Source organism: Leuciscus leuciscus (genome assembly GCF_965113295.1).
Source record: "Leuciscus leuciscus genome assembly, chromosome: 16".
In the NCBI taxonomy this organism is placed as follows: Eukaryota; Metazoa; Chordata; class Actinopteri; order Cypriniformes; family Leuciscidae; genus Leuciscus; species Leuciscus leuciscus.
In genome coordinates, this window is record NC_138740.1 from 9,024,663 (window position 1) to 9,042,352 (window position 17,690).

General features: G+C 39.6%; 1 protein-coding gene and 1 long non-coding RNA gene across 2 annotated transcripts; one reads left to right on the top strand and one right to left on the bottom strand.

Annotated features, from left to right (window-relative positions):
• Positions 1–202: 202 nt before the first annotated feature.
• Positions 203–15,313, top strand: yipf5 (Yip1 domain family, member 5). Its single transcript, XM_082141446.1, has 6 exons — positions 203–286; positions 1,101–1,220; positions 7,437–7,612; positions 10,452–10,597; positions 10,742–10,923; positions 13,900–15,313. Exons 2-6 carry the CDS (start codon positions 1,111–1,113, stop codon positions 14,060–14,062), a joined length of 777 nt encoding a protein of 258 aa, XP_081997572.1. The 5' UTR covers positions 203–286; positions 1,101–1,110; the 3' UTR covers positions 14,063–15,313.
• LOC309478073 lies at positions 15,157–16,013 on the bottom strand. Its single transcript, XR_014198809.1, has 2 exons — positions 15,913–16,013; positions 15,157–15,847 (listed from the first exon to the last, which is right to left on the bottom strand). It is a non-coding gene; the product is annotated as an uncharacterized lncRNA (long non-coding RNA).
• Positions 16,014–17,690: the final 1,677 nt, after the last annotated feature.

The window sequence follows — 17,690 nt, forward strand, 5'->3', positions numbered from 1 at the left end:
CAACAAGCAGCGTTGTCATAATTTCAGTAGAAATACGGGAAATCTGCTATTTGGAGGACAACGAGGGCCCTCGACTCAAAAAAAGTTGAGAATCGTATTACCACCGTGTGTAATAAACTCATATTTGCCCGTGTGTGTAGTGAGCGTTTCTTCCCATAGAGGACGCACTTCCGGTTTGTGCAGCCTATACGTACACAGTGACGTCATCGTCCCCATGACCCGGAAGTTCTGCTGCTATTTCTTGACACGTAGTTAGCGGTGTTGGCGGAGTCTTGGGCGATTAACGGTGTGAGTAAAACTGCAGAGTTTACTTCATTACATCTGTGTATTTGAGCTGTGTTACATGTTTGAAGGTGTGTGTAGGACAGTGTTTGAATAGGGCTGACAGTGATTGTATGTGCCGTTGCAGTGCTTTAGTTGAGCTGGGCTAACTGAACCCAAACAAAACAAACATTATTTATGCTAAAATCACATTAAATATGTGTGGCTGTTCTACAAATATGTGAAAAACAGAATTAGCGCGGCATGCTTTTAGTAAACATACAGAATTTGCGCGGCATGCTTTTGATAAACATGATACAATCTGATCTATAATATATGGTTCTCATCTGACACACACACACAAAAAGGCCGTGTTTTTTTACATGTATCATTGTAATAGCAAGTTATTTTACATATACCATTGTAATACCATGCTTCTTTGGACGTGTACTGTGGTTATACTGTTGTTTTACTATGGCAATATCATTGTACTGTGATTGTCATACCATGGTTTTTTCAGTATCATGGTATTAAAATCTGATTCTGTCTCTTTACCATAGTACCTTTTTGTGTATGTTGATTCTTTATCCAGATCATTTGTGTTTGATTAATTAATATCATCCATCTGTTCTTGTCAATTAATATAATTTGCATGCTTTAAACCTTATTTGTTACAACATCATTTATGTGTGTGATTTAAATAACATCCAAAATGTAGTTCTTCAGCTTAACTGAGATCTCCACCCAAATAATCTTCTTGTCTTTGATACTATTAGATAAACATCTGATTTAATAGTATTGTCCATTGCTGACAGATTTTTCTGCTTCATGTCTTCCAGGCTGCTTGCAATGGCAGGGTTTGACAACTTCAACACTGACTTTTACCAGTCTAGTTACAGTGTAGATGACCAGAACCAAGCAGGATACGGCTACAGCAACACAGAGGACCCGTACAACAAGTATGCCAGTCCTGATGTTATTATTATTATTATATAGCCCTGTTTGTCAAGTCCGTTTTATTTGTATAGCTCTTTTTCACAATACACATTGTTTCAGAGCTGCTTTACAGAAAATCATGACCTTAAAGTTTTTAATTTCTTACTATCCTCATGCCTTATGTCACATTTAACAGATTTGGGCTGGGTTTCCCAAAACCTTCTTAATGCTACGTGGTTCTTAAAGGGATACTCCACTTTAAAATGAAAATTCTGTCATCATATACTCACCCTCGTGTTGTTTCAAACCTGTATGAATTTCTTTCTTCTGCTGAACAGAAAGGAAGATATTTAGAAGAATGTCAGTAACCAGACAGTTTCTGGTCTCATTGACTTCCATAGTAGGAAAAAAATAGTTGGAAGTCAATGAGACCAGAAACTGTCTGGTTACTGACATTCTTCTAAATATCTTCCTTTCTGTTCAGCAGAAGAAAGAAATTCATACAGGTTTGAAACAACACGAGGGTGAGTATATGATGACAGAATTTTCATTTTAAAGTGGAGTATCCCTTTAAGTTACACCTTAAGCTGTACCTTATCGTTAATGCGTGTTTCCCGAAACGTTCTTAGTTAAGTGTACCTTCTGTAAGTCATACGTTCGGAAGGTTGGTCTGGACCACTCTTAGCTTTACCTTATCACTGTTGCAGGTCTATATGAATATCATTCTAAAGTTTTAATACACCCAGTCCCAGACAGTGTTCAGTTAGGCTAATTCAAGTGTTTTCATGCAAAGAATAAAATTGTCAATACACTGATTGTTGTTACATTTTTTTTATTATATTATCTAAAGGTACATCAGCTGACAAACCATTAAAGGCTTAATAGTCTATTTAAAAGGGAATGATTGTGGTGGGGAGTTTGCTCAAACTATGGTAGCGATACAGCGAATAGTTGTTCTAAAAGACGGCGCCGTCTGCTGAGCGCTTTTAAAGGCCAGTGAAAGCATAGGCTACTGTCAGTTAAGTCCTATCCGGACGCTAATTGTTTCGCATGGGCTCGTACGGTACGGTATTTTAAACATTTACAGGGGCAAGTCGGTATTTTAGTGCCATAATGTCAGTGTTTTTTTCTCACCCAAACCCGCGTAAAAATCCCTGGCCAAATTAGTACCCACTGTTTTTTGACAAACAGGTCGTGTGGGAATTTAATTGCAGTCTTAATCCACATCTCTGAGTTTACAAGAAGAGATTCAAAATTCACTGTTTAAATCCTTTATGATCACTGCCGAGCACCGTGCCTAAGATGCACGCTTTTATTTCTGAAATGCTGTAAAGTATTTACAAGAACAATAGGTACTATACGGTTATCAGGACCACACGCTGGCCTACCCCTAACCCCGCCCCTGAACCTACCCGTCACTGGGGTTAAGACCAATCAGGGATGACTATACGGGACTAAAAGACACGTGTGGTCCGGATAACAGTATAGTTCCGAACAATATTTCATCGCAGCTCGGCCTCAGTGACCAAAAATGGGAAAGAGTAGAAAGCATGTAAACATTTGAAATGGTTATTGTGGCAGCAATATATGATACAATTTTAAAATATGTAGGCTAGGCTATTATAGTTTGGATTATTTTTTATAATATCTCATGAGTCCTAATAAATGCAATTTCAACTATTTCTGAAGTGCTTCTTTTATAAAGAAAACCGCTTTCTCACATAATGCAGTGAAGCAGCCCCTGCACGAGAGAATAATTGATTCTCGAGCCATAGATATCAACAAATTCAGCACCATCGCCACGGACAGCACCGGGTAACGTCGCACGTAAGAAGGTATATCTTAAGCAGCTTCCTAAGGTATGGTACACCTATCAATGGTATACCTTTAGTTAAGTTATACCTTAAGAGTCTTCGTAGCACGCTAAGAGACAACGTTATCGGGAAACCCAGCCTTGAGCTGTTCCATGATATAGTTTATAGTTTGCGAAGGTATAGACAATCTTGCAGTTGAGATTTATGTTTAGTACATTTACATTTCTCTAGTAGATATCTCTTGAATTGAGTATACTAGTGTATGTGGTTAAAGTTGGATATACTTATATATTGAACTTTATATACTGCAAAGAGCTGTTATTATATTATAGTTTACATTTTACAATGATATAAATAATCACACAGCTGAAATTTGCTATGTAGTTTGCATTGTTTTGAGTCAAATGTATGTATGTGGGTAAAGTTGCATGCACTATATATTAGAGGTGTCCCTGACTAAAGACTTTTCTAGTCGACTAGTAGTCCCTCATTTAAAGGATTAGTTGGACATGTATGATAGTATTAATTACATAAATATATACTTGGGGTTAGGGAGTGGCATCGGAAAATGGTTTCAGGGCCACGTAAAGAAGCTACTACTTACATGTTGTCACAGTCACCAACTCAGTAACTTCCCAGCATCCCTCCTGAACCCCCCCTGCACTCAGTCAGCCATCACCACTCCTGCTGCAGATCATCACCAATCACCTGAGTACTGACTCGCTGCACCTGCACTCCTTCAGCACATCCTCTATATGCCCCGTTCTTCCTTCACTCTGGTCTCGTCACAACAACGAGCGTGGCTTACGTCACTTCAGAGTTCCTACTGGCTGTGCGAATACAACCAGAAAAGTAAGTTCCTAGAACTATCTGGTGCGAAAGCCCCTAATGCCCCGTTCTTCCTGGTCTCGTCGATGTCACTACGACAAATAGACTCCTTACCCGAGCACTCACCTGAGATTGTCATCCGTATCCTGTCCCCCTTCTGTCTTCAACCCATCGTCAAGATCCAGTTCCCCTGTCTTCATCACCTGCACAGAAACCCACTTCAGTCACCATCCAGCTAAGTCACCATCTGCTTCGTTCAGTCACCATTCACTCTTCATTGCCTGGTTCCCATTACTGCTTCACCACTCTGCTTCAATAAAGGCTGTTTTACACTTGTTCTGTTCCCTTCTGTTTGTGAGAAGACCAGACCTTAAAAATGAGAAGCTTGGAAATCGCTTCTATAAATGTTGGCCCTTTGAATAGCAGAAGGATGATGGAAGGAACAACAGTTTTTATTTTCCAGAACGGTAGAAGCCTGGAGGAATGTGTCACGGAGTTCGTCACCATCAGCCACCGAGCCACTTGCAGTGACCTCACCCTTATGGAGGGATTTTGGTGCGGGCTGGATGATGAGCATCACCGCTTTGTGATGCCTCGAGGAGACCCAGTATGGACGCTTGAAAGACAAATCTACTTTGCGCTCTGGATAGATGGGTCCTCGTTCAGCGTTGGCAGAGCAGGTGAAGACACCACCACCACTCAACCACAGTCACCCTTGTCCACTCCCGAGTCTCGTCCCGCCAAGACCACCCTTCCAGAGGCTCTCAAGATGGCCGCCACCATTCCAGAGCTTCGTCCCCAGACGGCCACTGCCATTACAGAGCCCTCATCCAAGATGGCCGCCGCCACTCCAGAGCCTCGTCACGTCATTGCCGCCGCCGTTCCAGAGCCTCGTCCAGCTCAGTCACCAACTCGGTAACCTGTCAGCACTACTCTTTCCAGCATCCCTCCTGGTCTCCACCTGCACTCATTCAGCCAGCACCAATCACCTGAGTACTGACTCGTTGCACCTGCACTCCTTCATCAGCACATCCTTTATATAGGGGCTTTCGCACCGGAGGAACCTTTTCATAGGCTACGTTTACACTTGGCATTAACAAGCGACCTGTATCCAGATGTTCACCACATACATATTGAAAAGACAAGTGTAAACGCGCTTCTGATCGGAATGTTATCCGATCAGCGTGTCCAGGTTCGGAGGTAGCCGAGGACGCATTGTGATTGGATCTCAGTGTAAACGCAATCCAGCCATCGTGTCTACATTCACAGGTGGACGTCACACAAAACCCCGCCCACTGTCATTATTCCCCCTCCTCTCTCTAGAACTGAGAGCTGTGTGGTTCTGCGATAGTCGAGTGCGAAGTACATTGCAAATACACTGAAATGTTTGCCTTTGCACCCGAAAGTTGCAGAACCATTCATTTTCTGTAAAGAACACACATTTTTCCCAGCAGAGCTGGCAACGTTCTTGGACCCATACGTTTCTCTGTACCGTTTCCATTACAGCATCTATCCACATTAATAGCACTTGTAGCCTCTTCATCCTCCTCATTTTGTGAGATTTGTAAAATGTCCACCGACTGAAAACTGTTTTTAAAAGAGAACCCACCACTTCAGGTCGACTTGGCATCGAAGCCATCCTTTTTTTTTTTTTTTTTTTTGTGGGAATACGAGATCCGATCTGTTATCCAGATACAGAAGCTACTTGATGTGGACACATGTAAACGCACTGTGTCCTGATTGGCTTATGATCCGATCTGCTTGATCGGATCATGGTGATTGGATTTTAATGCCAAGTGTAAACACAGCCATAGTTCCTAGTACTATTGGCAGGAGTACCCGGATGTCGGCGTGTTCGCACCGCAGGAACTAGGAACGATTTTAGTTCTAATTTAGCTCCTACTTCAGAGTCGGGTCTTAACCAGCAGTGTAGGAACTATCTGTGACGTTAGTGTACGCGGATTGGCCGAAGGCACGCGAAATACCAGCACTCACCATTTTCTAAAAAGCTTTGTAAACACACAGATTATAGCCTATATATATTTACTCCAGAAACTAACTTTACGATCATGGAAAACAGTGATAGATGGGACTCTTAACCTTTACACTGAGGAGAAAATCCAACGCAACTTTGAGGGGACCAAGAGAAACATGATCATTTATTTCTGCTCAGCAACACTGGACATCAACCACACGGCACACGCTAATAACTTTTCATATACTATCTACTTTCTATGTATAACAGTTCTATCTAATAATGTGTTAGACAAGATCGTAAACTAAAGAACATGGAGAATGCGATCACTGTTTGTTTGCTCAGGCTCAGTCGTTCTCAGCGCCGTCAAAATAAAGGCCGTGCCGTCAAAATAAGTCATAACAAAGAGCGCGGCTTACGTCACTTCAGAGTTCCTTAAAAAAACAGACGCATGATCGTGCCAGCATTGCTTTAGAGGTTGCAGAAGCGGAAGGTCAGCTTGTCAGTGCTCAGACCAAACATGTCGGTTTGCATGGCCTTCGTCCCAGAAGGAAGCCTCTTCTAAAGCTGGCTCACAAGAAAGCCTGCAAACAGTTTGCTGAAAGCAACCTTTCCAAGAGCATGAATTACTGGAACCATGTTCTGTGGTCTGATGAGATGATAACGACCCCAAACACACCGCCAAGATGACAACTGCCTTGCTGAGGAAGCTGAAGGTGAGGGTGATGGAGTGGCCAAGTATGTCTCCAGACTTGAACCCTATTGAGCACCTGTGGGGCGTCCTCAAGCGGAAGGTGGAGAGGCGCCATGTGTCTAACATCCAGCAGCTCCGTGATGTCATGGAAGAGGATCCCAGCAACAACCTGTGCAGCTCTGGTGGACTCCATGCCCAGGAGGATTAAGGCAGTGCTAGATAGCAATGGTGCTCACACAAAATATTGACACTTTGCCAGTTATTTTGACAATAATGGCTGTATGTTGAGTTATTTTCAGAGGACAGTAAATATATACTGCTATACAAGCAGCACACTGACTACTCTAAAATATATCCAAGTTTAATTTCTATAGTATTGTCTCTTGAGAAGATATACTAAATTGTTTGCTGAAATGTGAGGGGTGTACTCACTTTTGTGAGATGCTGTAGTTGGTTGATAATACAATTTTCATTTTGCAAACATATTAACAATCAAGCAGTTGAGATTTTCTGTTGTTATATTGCTATAAGTGAGCACACTATTAATGCGGACATAGTTGGATATACTTCTATATCCAACTTTATATAAAGAGAGGTGTGATAAAATTTTGCAACAATATAGACAATCAAGCAGCTGAGATTTGTCATATATTATGTATTGTTTACAATATAAAGTATCTGTCTGTTGGTAAAGTTGGATATACTATTTATTCGACATTAAATATATCACGAGGCAATAATATACAAAGCTTTAGACGGTAATCACCACATCATAATGCAAATTTGTATTTTTCAAAAAAGTTTTTATTTCATAATTGTAGTGAAATAACAAACACTATTCTTGTCTTAGCCTGTTAATGCACATGCTGAGTGAGAGAATGTGTCTGTCACCTGATTCTGACTTTAAATCTCTGTTTGCGTCCGACAGAGCGTATGGCCAGTATGATTACTCTCAGCCGATGGGCTACACGGGTGCTCCGGGGATGATGCCGCCCCAGCAGCCGTACACGGGGCAGATCTTCCAGCCCACGCCAGCGTTTACACCCGCCTCCCCACAGTCCATGTACGGCAGCAGCTTTGAGGACGAGCCCCCGTTGCTGGAGGGTGAGTGAGACTTTGCCTCGTTGTTTACCTGAAAATTAGAGTTTGGTAATAATATTCTAGCCCGAATATTCTAGCCCGATCTAACTATTTGTGGACCGATTTATTTATTTATTATTATATTTTTTTTTTTCTTCATGGCTGATGCTGATACTTTTGAGAGCAGGGTGGCCGATGGCCGACATATTTATCATTTATATTTATTTTACCTGATATTTAATAAATCTGAAATAAATAAGACCAGACTTGTACTTTAGTTGGCAAGCTTTTGATTCTGAAATCCCAGTATAGTATTTTTCACAAATAAAGAAGTTGTTAAAAATACATGAATAAAAAAGCTAGGCTAAGTAAACACTGCAACTAACAGGTAATCTGTAATCAGTAATCTGGTAAATTTGTGTGTACCGGGAATCATATTTTTTTTTCAAATAAAGACTAGTTAACACTAATTTTACATACACAGTGAATATGATACGAATATGACATAGTGGGCAACTGGATATAGTGTTGCATAATTTGGAATCAAGGGTTTAAAGTTTGTCGATAGTGCATCTTCAGTAAAGCTGAACTCTCCTGTCCGCATTCAGTTCACATGGGCTGACTGTTACACACACGTCTGCGAGGCTTGGGAAATGAAATATTTATTAGATTTTCAAAGATTTGTTTAAATTGGGGGTTGGCAGCCTATGGTACGTAGAGGGGCTGTATATTTGGAGATGTTAAGTCCCATGGTAAGTATATTGAGTCTATTCAACATTCCCCACACACATCAAAATGACAGTGATGCGTGTGGAAACATACCTGGTTACTTCATGTGTTTTCTCTGATCGGATAGCTGTCCTATCGTGAAAAGACCAGTGGTAAATGCTTTCCGAAAGAGTATTCCAGATGAAACTGGACACATTGCCTCTGGTTGTTGAAGCCACATATGTAAATTTGCTAACTCTTTATTTTAAGGTGACGTAGTTAGTGTTGTCAAAAGTACAGACTTCGGTACCAAGTTGGTACTGACATTTAAAAAATGTGACGCTTTGAGCACTGTCGAGCAGAATCGTAAACACCCCTGATTGGCCATTGTGTTCACGCACTCATCTGATATGACTGTGATTGGCTACAATGATCAGCGCTTCAAAAACATGTTGTAAATATACATCAATGATGCTCTTCACAGAGCGCTTGCACAGATACACACGGGAGCGTTTGAAAACAGGACCGGTCCGCTGATAGACGCCTGCTTGTGCTCTCCTGTGCGCTGTAGCCAATCACAGACATATCCAATCAGCGCGTGAACACAATGGCCAATCCGAGGTGTCATATGTTCATTTTACTTGCATAAACTTTACTTTCAAATGAAAAAAACGAAGATGATAAACATAGCTTGAATAATATCCTTTTCATGCTGCAATGGTTCATCAACACGTGGCAGTAAAGTGAAATGTGGACCTTTTCTTTTCCAAACCCTCTTTCCTTGTTCAAATTGAGACTTTTTGGAAAATGAAATTTTGCTCTGCAAATACATTAAGACATTAATTTGTCATTTTATTTTAATTTCTGAATGATTGTGTGTGCAAGCGCAAGCATGTTTATGCAGCCCCAGTGGGAAGGAGAAATGTGTGTGAGTTTAGGAAAGAAGCTAAATGTATTTTATAGAAGTTATTTGAACTTACAAATAATAATAATTTCATGTGTAATTTCACAGTTCACTTTTGGGCCGAACGCAGGTGGTGTAACAATTTGGTTTAAATGATTTTATCTCTTAAATGTTTTTTTGTTTAAAAAAAATTGTATATTGACAGTCTTTACACAAATTTTTATCTTCGTACTTAAAGCTATGGATAAAAAAAAAATATATATATTTACCTCTTCTGGGTCAAAATGGATCTGAAAAGTTTGGGTCTTTGTTTGTCGTTGATGTTTGAGGATTTCTTTTTTTTCTTTTTTTTACTCTGTTACATTCATATTTTTCTGTAGTACTTTGGTAATACATGTAGAATTGTTTTCAGAATCAGCGATTCCCTTCTCTTAGTCACACTGCGGTGATTCCCAGGGGTGAGTTTATTCTTGTTCACAGAGAAATCAATAATGCATTGTCTCTGCGTCCCAAAGCCAGAACTCTGAGCTTTACAAAACAAACAAGCGTCACCTGGGGCCGTGTCCCCGCATACTGACGTTAAGTAGACCTTGTGAAAGCCACTTGCCCCAGTTCTTCAGAGAGATGTGGAGAAAGCCACTTCACTGATGTCTGCTGCTCGCTGTTGTCATCCAGTATCGGAAGTGCATTCATCATGCTGTGCAATAATGCCAATTCTAATCTTCTGCTTATAAGTGCTGCTCACTGAGGCAAGCATCACTATTAGCATTACCCGTTATCATTAGACAATAAACAGTGAAGCAGTTTTCATTCACATGAATTTAAATCATGTGATGCATGAGGGGAGCATCAAACAATACATTATATCATAGAGATATGAGATTAGATTTGTTGTATATTTCCAAATAAATACCGTTTGGGTACGATCCACAATTCTCAAAAAAAAAAAAACGAATTCAATTTACAAAGAAATGTGTCATAAATGCAGCTCTGTCTATCAATCATTTGTCAATTACCGGATGCAGTTTGTGGAGATTTCGGGTGTCAAGATGCCTGTAGTACAGGGGTTCCCACACTTTTCTCAGCCGGACCCTTTGGCATGAAACACCCCCTGAGATTGTAAGTTAATATTTCAATAATTTAACAATGCTTTCCACCGTTTGGGAACCCTGGCCTAGTAGCATGTGGCGAGTTGTGCAGGGCAAACAGTTATCCTTTCAAAAAAAGTGAAAATGTGTTTTCCATTTGCAGAGCTGGGGATCAACTTTGACCACATCTGGCAGAAAACTCTGACTGTGCTGCACCCGCTGAAGGCAGCAGATGGCAGTATAATGAACGAAACAGATCTGGCTGGTCCCATGGTGTTCTGTTTGGCTTTCGGGGCGACGCTACTCTTGGTAAGAGACAAATGTTTCATCTTGAATCTTAAGATGAATATTGTATTTTTAATTTTTTTTAATCATTTCTTCACACAAGAAGATATTTAGTTAAATGAAAGAAGTGCCAGCCACATAAGCACATGTTTTTCTGCCTCATTTTAGACGGGTAAGATCCAGTTTGGTTACGTATACGGTATCAGTGCCATCGGGTGCCTGGGCATGTACTGCCTGCTCAACCTCATGAGCATGACGGGGGTTTCGTTTGGGTGTGTCGCTAGTGTTCTGGGGTACTGCCTGCTCCCCATGATCATCCTGTCCAGTTTCGGGGTCCTCTTCTCCTTACAGTAAGTCACGCTTTACAACCTTTTCAGTTAGGTTGTTCTCTAACTTTTTACACTTTGAGATTTCAAGTAATGTCAAAATAGAATTATTTAGTTTAGAATTTTTGTAATTTTTTTTTCGATAAAAGTATATATATTTTAAATAAAACATTTTCTAAATATGTCCAAATAAAATGTATTATGCATGTATGCATATATGTAATAACGTACACAACCAGTCAAAAGTCTCTTATGCCCACAGAGTCTGCATTTATTTGATCAATAAGTAAAATGGTTATATTGTGCAATATTATTACATTTTAAAATAATTGTATTATATTGTAAAATGTAATTTATTCCTGTGATCAAAGCTGAATTTTCAGCATCCATTACTCCAGTCTTTAGTGTCACATGATCTTTAGGGTCACATGATTCTAATATGCTGATTTGCTGCTCAATTATAATTCATGGTTCTTAATATGAATGTTGAAAATAGTTTTTGCTTCTTAATGGTTTTTTTTGTGGAAACTGAGATAAAACTTTTTTTCAGGATTCTTTGTTGAAATGGAAATCTTTTGTAACATTATTTCTTTACCCTATCTTTTGATCAATTTCTTGTGCCCTTGCTGAATAAAATTATAATTAATATTAAATTTAAAACTCACTCCAAACTTAATAGTGTAGGGTAGTGTATCAAAGTTTCTAAAAAAAAATATTAAGCAGCAAAAACTGTGTTAAATGTGTATAATCAGAAATGTATCTTGAGCATCAAATCATATTAGAATGATTTCTGAATAGACATTGAAGACTGGAGTAATGATGCTGAAAATTCAGCTTTGATCACATGAATAAATTACATTTTTAAAGATATTCAAATAGAAAAGTTATTTTAAATTCTAATAATATTACAGTTATTACTGTATTTTTGATCAGCCTTGGTGAGCATAAACGCCTCCTTTCAAAAACATTAGAAAATCTTAATGTCCCAAACATTTGAACAGTAGTGTATGTTTTAATATGTAATAAACTATTAAAAATGTATATTAATATTAATTATTAATACCATAATTTATACAAAAAGTTTATATAATTTTTTTTTGCACTGCCACCTAATAATCAGCCAAATGTTAGTCAGTTAGAATAGGCTTGGTCTAATCAAATTTTAATTAGTCATTTGGTTGCAGAAAATAAACTGGCAAAGTCCCGCACTACGTGTCTGACAGATGGTAACACCGTCCATGTGGTAATTATATTGGGCAGGACATCCAAAGTGTGGGATCATTTTAAGAGGTGGCACCCCGACAAATCGGGCGAGAATCACACCTTGCTTTACGGCACGACGTCACATACATCAGTACAGTGATGTCATGTTTATTTATACCACTCTATACAATATTGCTTTAAAGCAAGCAGCTTTCCAGAAAGTTTGCTTTGGCCGGATTTTGTTTGAAATGACGACACACCAGTTCCTTATATATAGCTAACTAGTTTATAATAGACCTTGCTAGTGCTGTCATGATTCCTCGATTCAATTTGAGTTCTCTATTTAAAAAAAAAAAATCCTCGATTACAGTTTACACGTGTCAAGTAACCGGAAAAATACCGGAAGACCGTTCAACCATTTTCTAAGGCTGCACAATCTATTATAACCATATAAAAACCATAGCGTAGTGCTGTTGTGAATTCAGAAAAGCTGCGATTCAATTAAACATATGGCATGTTATTTATATATTTTTATACGCATACATGCATGCATATGTATATACATACATATGTGATTAAATGCGTGTAGGTTTCGTGCTTCTCAGACCATCAAACTCCATCTCGGCATATGCTGTGAGTTTGGGTTGCTTATAATGGTAATCTGGGAACGCAATGTGTGCCATTTCAGGACAAAACAGGAGAAAATACAAGTCATTCATTTTCAATGCAAGCCGGCGGCGAGCTCCAGCGAGGAGAGTTGAAGTCAGGTCAACTTTATGGTAATGAGCTATGACGCGATTCAGCGGCAACCAATCGGAAAGTAGAAGTCCTCCGCTTGAGAGGATTCCAGAGAGAGCAGTCAAGTAAACTTTGGTTCCGACCACATTAGTTCCCAAGAAAAAATAGAGGAGAGGTTGATCATGTGAATTTGATAGGAAGATGTGCAACACTATTTATAGGCAACAGCGGGAATACAATTCATTTGCTCAAAACAACACCGATTTGACCAAATTGCATTAAGGTTACACTTCAACCTGGACAGTTATTTGTAATGTAGGCTGCACACAAATTAATGTTAATTTAAAGAATCAAGTAAACGTCTCCTATAAACTGCATGTTCAAAGTTCTTTCCTTTGATCAATTTCTTCTAAGCATTTGATCTTCGTCAGAGCGTCCACAAATATTTCTACAGTGTTGCTGGCAGGGCGGCCACAGCGAACGCTCTCGCTACGCTCTCGCTGGCGGCGGTGTGAACGCACAGTTATGCATCTTATGTATTTTAAGTGTTGTTCTATAAAACCATATGATTACTTGCTTTTGATATTTACATTTACATTTATTCATTTAGCTGACGCTTTTATCCAAAGCGACTTACAATTGCTATATATGTCAGTTACATTTATTCATTTAGCTGACGCTTTTATCCAAAGCGACTTACAATTGCTATATATGTCAGAGGTCGCACGCGTCTGGAGCAACTAGGGATTAAGTGTCTTGCTCAGGGACACATTGGTGTCTCACAGTGGATTCGAACCCGGGTCTCTCACACCAAAGGCATGTGTCTTATCCATTGCGCCACCACCACCCCTTTTGGACAGTTATATTTAATTTGAACCAACTATTATTGCCTCATTGTTAATATATATGTATTTTAAGTCATTTTAAAGGCTTCGGTCTCCTTTTATTTACACACAAAAAAAAATCTGATTAATCGTCAAAATAATCATCTGATTACTAATATAATTGTTAGTGGCAGCCCTAGACCTTGCTAACCTGGTGTTTTCCTGTGTCTTTCAGGGGCATGATGGGTATCATTATAACAGCCTCCATCATTGGTTGGTGCAGTTTTTCGGCCTCTAAAATCTTCATCTCTGCTTTGGCCATGGACGGGCAGCAGCTGCTGGTGGCGTATCCCTGCGCACTGCTGTACGGAGTCTTCGCCCTCATCTCCGTTTTTTGATCTCTCAACCTCTTTTAATGGACAAAAGGACCACCAATACGCAACACCTTTTATTTGAGGACCGCTTTTGATAACACACACCGCTCACCGAGTGTGTCCAGTGTTTATCATGCTCTAAGAGAATGTGGCATTCATTTCTTCTGCTTTATTCTGTTCTTCTGCCCACCTACACTGAGAAATGTTCTTGCTTTTACGTAATGCAGGTTAAAACTGGGTTCTTTTTTCTTTTAAACATTCACCGCATTCTATTGTGTTTTGCAAAATACTTTAACAAAGCCAGAAAATGAAGTGTGTTTATCGAAGAGAAGAATCAATGCAAAGGGCACACGTCTCCTCCTACACAACACTGCTTTTCACTCCAGAACGTTTTTTTGCGAAGTGTTTTTTCTTGGAATAGGTTTCCTTTACATTCCTGAAATGCTGTCGATTTTGTTCGGCCTGTGTTCATTCACACGCTTGGGTCAGTGAGTGCCAATTTCACACATTTTCCATAATGTACTAGGTAAATTAAATGGAACGATAAAAATAATCACTCTTTTGTGCATCTTTTTCAAGCCGATTTGAAGGAATTGTTTAGCCAAAAAATAAAAAAGCTTTCATTCACTCACACACAATATGGTTCCAATCTTGTTTGACTTTCTTTCATGAGTCATGTAAGGACAATAATTACCCAGTTCATTGGATTTGGATGGGGGGAAAAGCATGTAAAATTATGTGTGTTCCATTGGAGAAAGTCATACTTGTTTGAAATGAGTAATTGATGATGAAATTTCTATTTTTGTGAACTTTCCCTCCAAGAGTTTATTTCAGACTGCTACAGGTTGTTTATTGTCTGATTTGCATTTCACCCACTAACAATCTCATGTCTGCAAATTAGTCTTGGTAAACTCTGGCTGAATTTTGTTTCCATTACTGATTTATTTTCTTTCACACATTTATCTTTTGAAATACATGAGGGAGAGCCAGAAATTAGCACCATTTGAAATAGTTCTTAAAGCTTTAAATCAAATTTACAGAACAAATCTTTCTGAATACGTATGGGCTCTTTGTTGATTTTAAGGAGCCAGTACCGTCCTCTCAAGTGGATGGGTATATTTATATACAGTGTAACTTTGTTTTGTATATGCAGAAGAGTACAAATGTTTATATCAATCCTGTCTTGTGGAAAATCCGTGACCAACTGGTAGGGTGTTACACTTGTGCTGTTTCACAGGCTGTTTTAATTAAATAAAAGTACGTCTTTTGTTTGAATGCTTTTGTTTGAATTGTCTTTATCTGTAATTCTTTAAAGCAGTGCTTCTCAATCTTTTAACTCCTCATTGTCCTTGATATTTGAAAGCCCCATGACCTTTTCAGTTGTTTGTGACACTGTATAAGGATTAAGCCACTGCTTTAAAGGGTTAGTTCACCCAGAAATTAAAATTCTGTCATCATTTACTCATGTCGTTCCAAACCCGTAAGACACAAATGAAGATTTTTTAAATGAAATCTGAGAAATTTCAGTCCCTCTATTGACAGCTACGCAACTACTACTTTGACGCTTCAAAAAGTTCATGAAAATATTGTAAAACTAATCCATATGAATCGAGGTGTTTAGTCAATTTTCTCAAGACTCGATCGCTTTATATGATGAACAGATTGAATTTAGACTTTTATTCACATATAAACATTGATCAGCGAACAAACAGAAGCTCAACTGAACCTGCTTGACACTTGAGAACAAACCTCTTGCTGAAACTCAAATGTGCTGCGAATGAACCTCATTGGTTCAGTTCATTCTCAGTGCTTCATTCTCAGTGCTGAGAATAAACCTCATTGGTTCTTGCTGAAGCCCAGATGTACTGCATAACACGAGAATGAACCTCATTGGTTCTTACAGAAGCTCAAACGAGCTGCATAACACGAGAATGAACCTCATTGGTTCTTACAGAAGCTCAAACGAGCTGTGTAACACAAGAATGAACCTCATTGGTTCTTACAGAAGCTCAAACGAGCTGCATAACACGAGAATGAACCTCATTGGTTCTTACAGAATCTCAAACGAGCTGCATAACACAAGAATGAACCTCATTGGTTCTTACAGAAGCTCAAACGAGCTGCATAACACGAGAATGAACCTCATTGGTTCTTGCGGAAGCTCAAACGAGCTGCATAACACGAGAATGAACCTCATTGGTTCTTACAGAAGCTCAAATGAGCTGTGTAACACAAGAATGAACCTCATTGGTTCTTACAGAAGCTCAAACGAGCTGCATAACACGAGAATGAACCTCATTGGTTCTTACAGATTCTCAAACGAGCTGCATAACACAAGAATGAACCTCATTGGTTCTTACAGAAGCTCAAACGAGCTGCATAACACGAGAATGAACCTCATTGGTTCTTACAGAAGCTCAAACGAGCTGCATTACACGAGAATGAACCTCATTGGTTCTTACAGAAGCTCAAACGAGCTGCATAACACGAGAATGAACCTCATTGGTTCTTACAGAAGCTCAAACGAGCTGCATAACACGAGAATGAACCTCATTGGTTCTTACAGAAGCTCAAACGAGCTGCATAACACGAGAATGAACCTCATTGGTTCTTACAGAAGCTCAAACGAGCTGCATTACACGAGAATGAACCTCATTGGTTCTTACAGAAGCTCAAACGAGCTGCATTACACGAGAATGAACCTCATTGGTTCTTACAGAAGCTCAAACGAGCTGCATAACACGAGAATGAACCTCATTGGTTCTTACAGAAGCTCAAACGAGCTGCATAACACGAGAATGAACCTCATTGGTTCTTACAGAAGCTCAAACGTGCTGCGTAACACTAGAATGAACCTCATTGGTTCTTGCTGAAGCTCAAACGTGCTGCGTAACACAAGAATGAACCTCATTGGATCTTGCTGAAGCTCAAACGTGCTGCGTAACACTAGAATAAACCTCATTGGTTCTTGCTGAAGCTCAAACGTGCTGCGTAACACTAGAATGACCCTCATTGGTTCTTGCTGAAGCTCAAACGTGCTGCGTAACACTAGAATGAACCTCATTGGTTCTTGCTGAAGCTCAAACATGCTGCGTAACACTAGAATGAACCTCATTGGTTCTTGCTGAAGCTCAAACGTGCTGCGTAACACGAGAATGAACCTCATTGGTTCTTGCTGAAGCTCAAACGTGCTGCGTAACACAAGAATGAACCTCATTGGTTCTTGCTGAAGCTCAAACGTGCTGGGAATGAACCTCATTGGTTCTTGCTGAAGCTCAAACGTGCTGCAAATGAACCTCATTGGTTCTTGCTGAAGCTCAAACATGCTGCGTAACACTAGAATGAACCTCATTGGTTCTTGCTGAAGCTCAAACGTGCTGCGTAACACAAGAATGAACCTCATTGGTTCTTGCTGAAGCTCAAACGTGCTGCGAATGAACCTCATTGGTTCTTGCTGAAGCTCAAACGTGCTGCGAATGAACTTCATTGGTTCTTGCTGAAGCTCAAACGTGCTGCGTAACACAAGAATGAACCTCATTGGTTCTTGCTGAAGCTCAAACGTGCTGCGTAACACAAGAATGAACCTCATTGGTTCTTGCTGAAGCTCAAACGTGCTGCGTAACACAAAAATGAACCTCATTGGTTCTTGCTG